The 1,385-nt window shown below is 37.5% G+C and overlaps 1 protein-coding gene across 1 annotated transcript; it reads right to left on the bottom strand.

Moving 5' to 3' along the window:
* Positions 1 to 688: 688 nt before the first annotated feature.
* On the bottom strand, positions 689 to 1,168 carry LOC109237924 (uncharacterized mitochondrial protein AtMg00810-like). The gene is made up of 2 exons (XM_019404318.1): positions 1,014 to 1,168; positions 689 to 911 (listed from the first exon to the last, which is right to left on the bottom strand). The coding sequence occupies exons 1-2, from the start codon at positions 1,166 to 1,168 to the stop codon at positions 689 to 691; spliced, it is 378 nt and encodes a 125-aa protein (XP_019259863.1).
* Between the last annotated feature and the right edge of the window lie 217 nt (positions 1,169 to 1,385).

Raw genomic sequence — 1,385 nt, 5'->3', positions numbered from 1 at the left:
ATATGAAGAGAAATTATATTAAGTTAATTCACCAAGTCATATATTTACCTTATATATTTAATTAAAAGTTTAAATGAAGAAAAAATGTTATTTCGTAAAACAAATAAAAGGTAAGCCTATATTTTTTCTAAATGGGGAGACAGTTCAGGAAAGAGACAATTTTTGTGCTCACAAGCTAAGAAGAAATCAGCTAACCATGGAGATTTGCCATGGATGAGAAGTTGTAGATCTAGGTTAGAGAGAAGAAATGTAGTTCGATATTTTAGAGGAAGAAGAAGAAGAAGCTATATTGATTCAACTGTTTTCAGTATCTGTACATGCAAATATATAAAATCAACTCTAATCCTTAACTAGAGTTAAAACCAAAGCTAACTTGAGTTACACTAACTCTATTCTAAGGTAAGTTAGTTACAACTGATCTAACTAACTAATGAAGTTTAACCACAACAATCATTACTAATCTCAACACTCTCCCTCAAGCTGATGGGTATGAACAAATTTTCAACCCCCAGCTTGCTAAACAAAGAATAGTGTTGGGCCTTCCCTAGACCTTTAGTAAGTATATCTGCCAATTGCAACTTGGCGTTAATGTGATGAGTCTGGATAAGGCCCTGCTGCAGCTTTTCTCGCACAAAATGACAATCAATGTCAATGTGCTTTGTCCTCTCATGAAAAATGGGATTTGCAGCTATCTAAATGGCTGCTTTACTGTCACAATGCAAGGTAATAGCAACTGAATCTGGATTCCCAACTCTTTGAACAATCCTACTAACCATGACACTTCTGCCACTGTGGAGGCCATACTTCTGAACTCTGCTTTTGCCAAACTTCTGGAGACTGTGTTTTGTTTCTTAGACTTCCATGATATCAAGGAATTGCCAAATTTGACTAGATACCCTGTGACTGATTTCCTGGACTGAGGACAAGAAGCCCAGTCTGAGTCACAAAATACAACCAAGCTTTTAGACTACTGTGAAGGCATTAATAAGCCTAATGGTGCATTTTTGACATACCTGATCACCCTCAATGCTGCATCCATATGCGATCTCTTAGGTTTATGCATGAATTGACTGAGAACCTGAACAACATAGGCTATATCAGGACTTGTTATAGTTAAGTATAGCAACCTGCCCACTAACCTTTGATAAGGTTCAAGATCAGGTAACATATTGTCCTTCACTCCTATACTTGTGGCATCCTCAAAACCCAAGACAACTTCATCAAGTTCTGCTGTAGTCAGCCTTTGATTGCATTTAATGGAGTGGATGCTGGCTTAGCTCCCCCTAGCCCAGAATCAGCTATCAAGTCAAGTGCATATTTCCTCTGATTCATCAGAATGCCAGCCTTGATGCGAGCAAATTCTATGTCCAAAAAGAATCTAAGCT

This window comes from Nicotiana attenuata, unplaced genomic scaffold (assembly GCF_001879085.1).
Source record: "Nicotiana attenuata strain UT unplaced genomic scaffold, NIATTr2, whole genome shotgun sequence".
Lineage (NCBI taxonomy): Eukaryota > Viridiplantae > Streptophyta > Magnoliopsida > Solanales > Solanaceae > Nicotiana > Nicotiana attenuata.
This window is presented reverse-complemented; position numbering and strand designations above follow the sequence as displayed.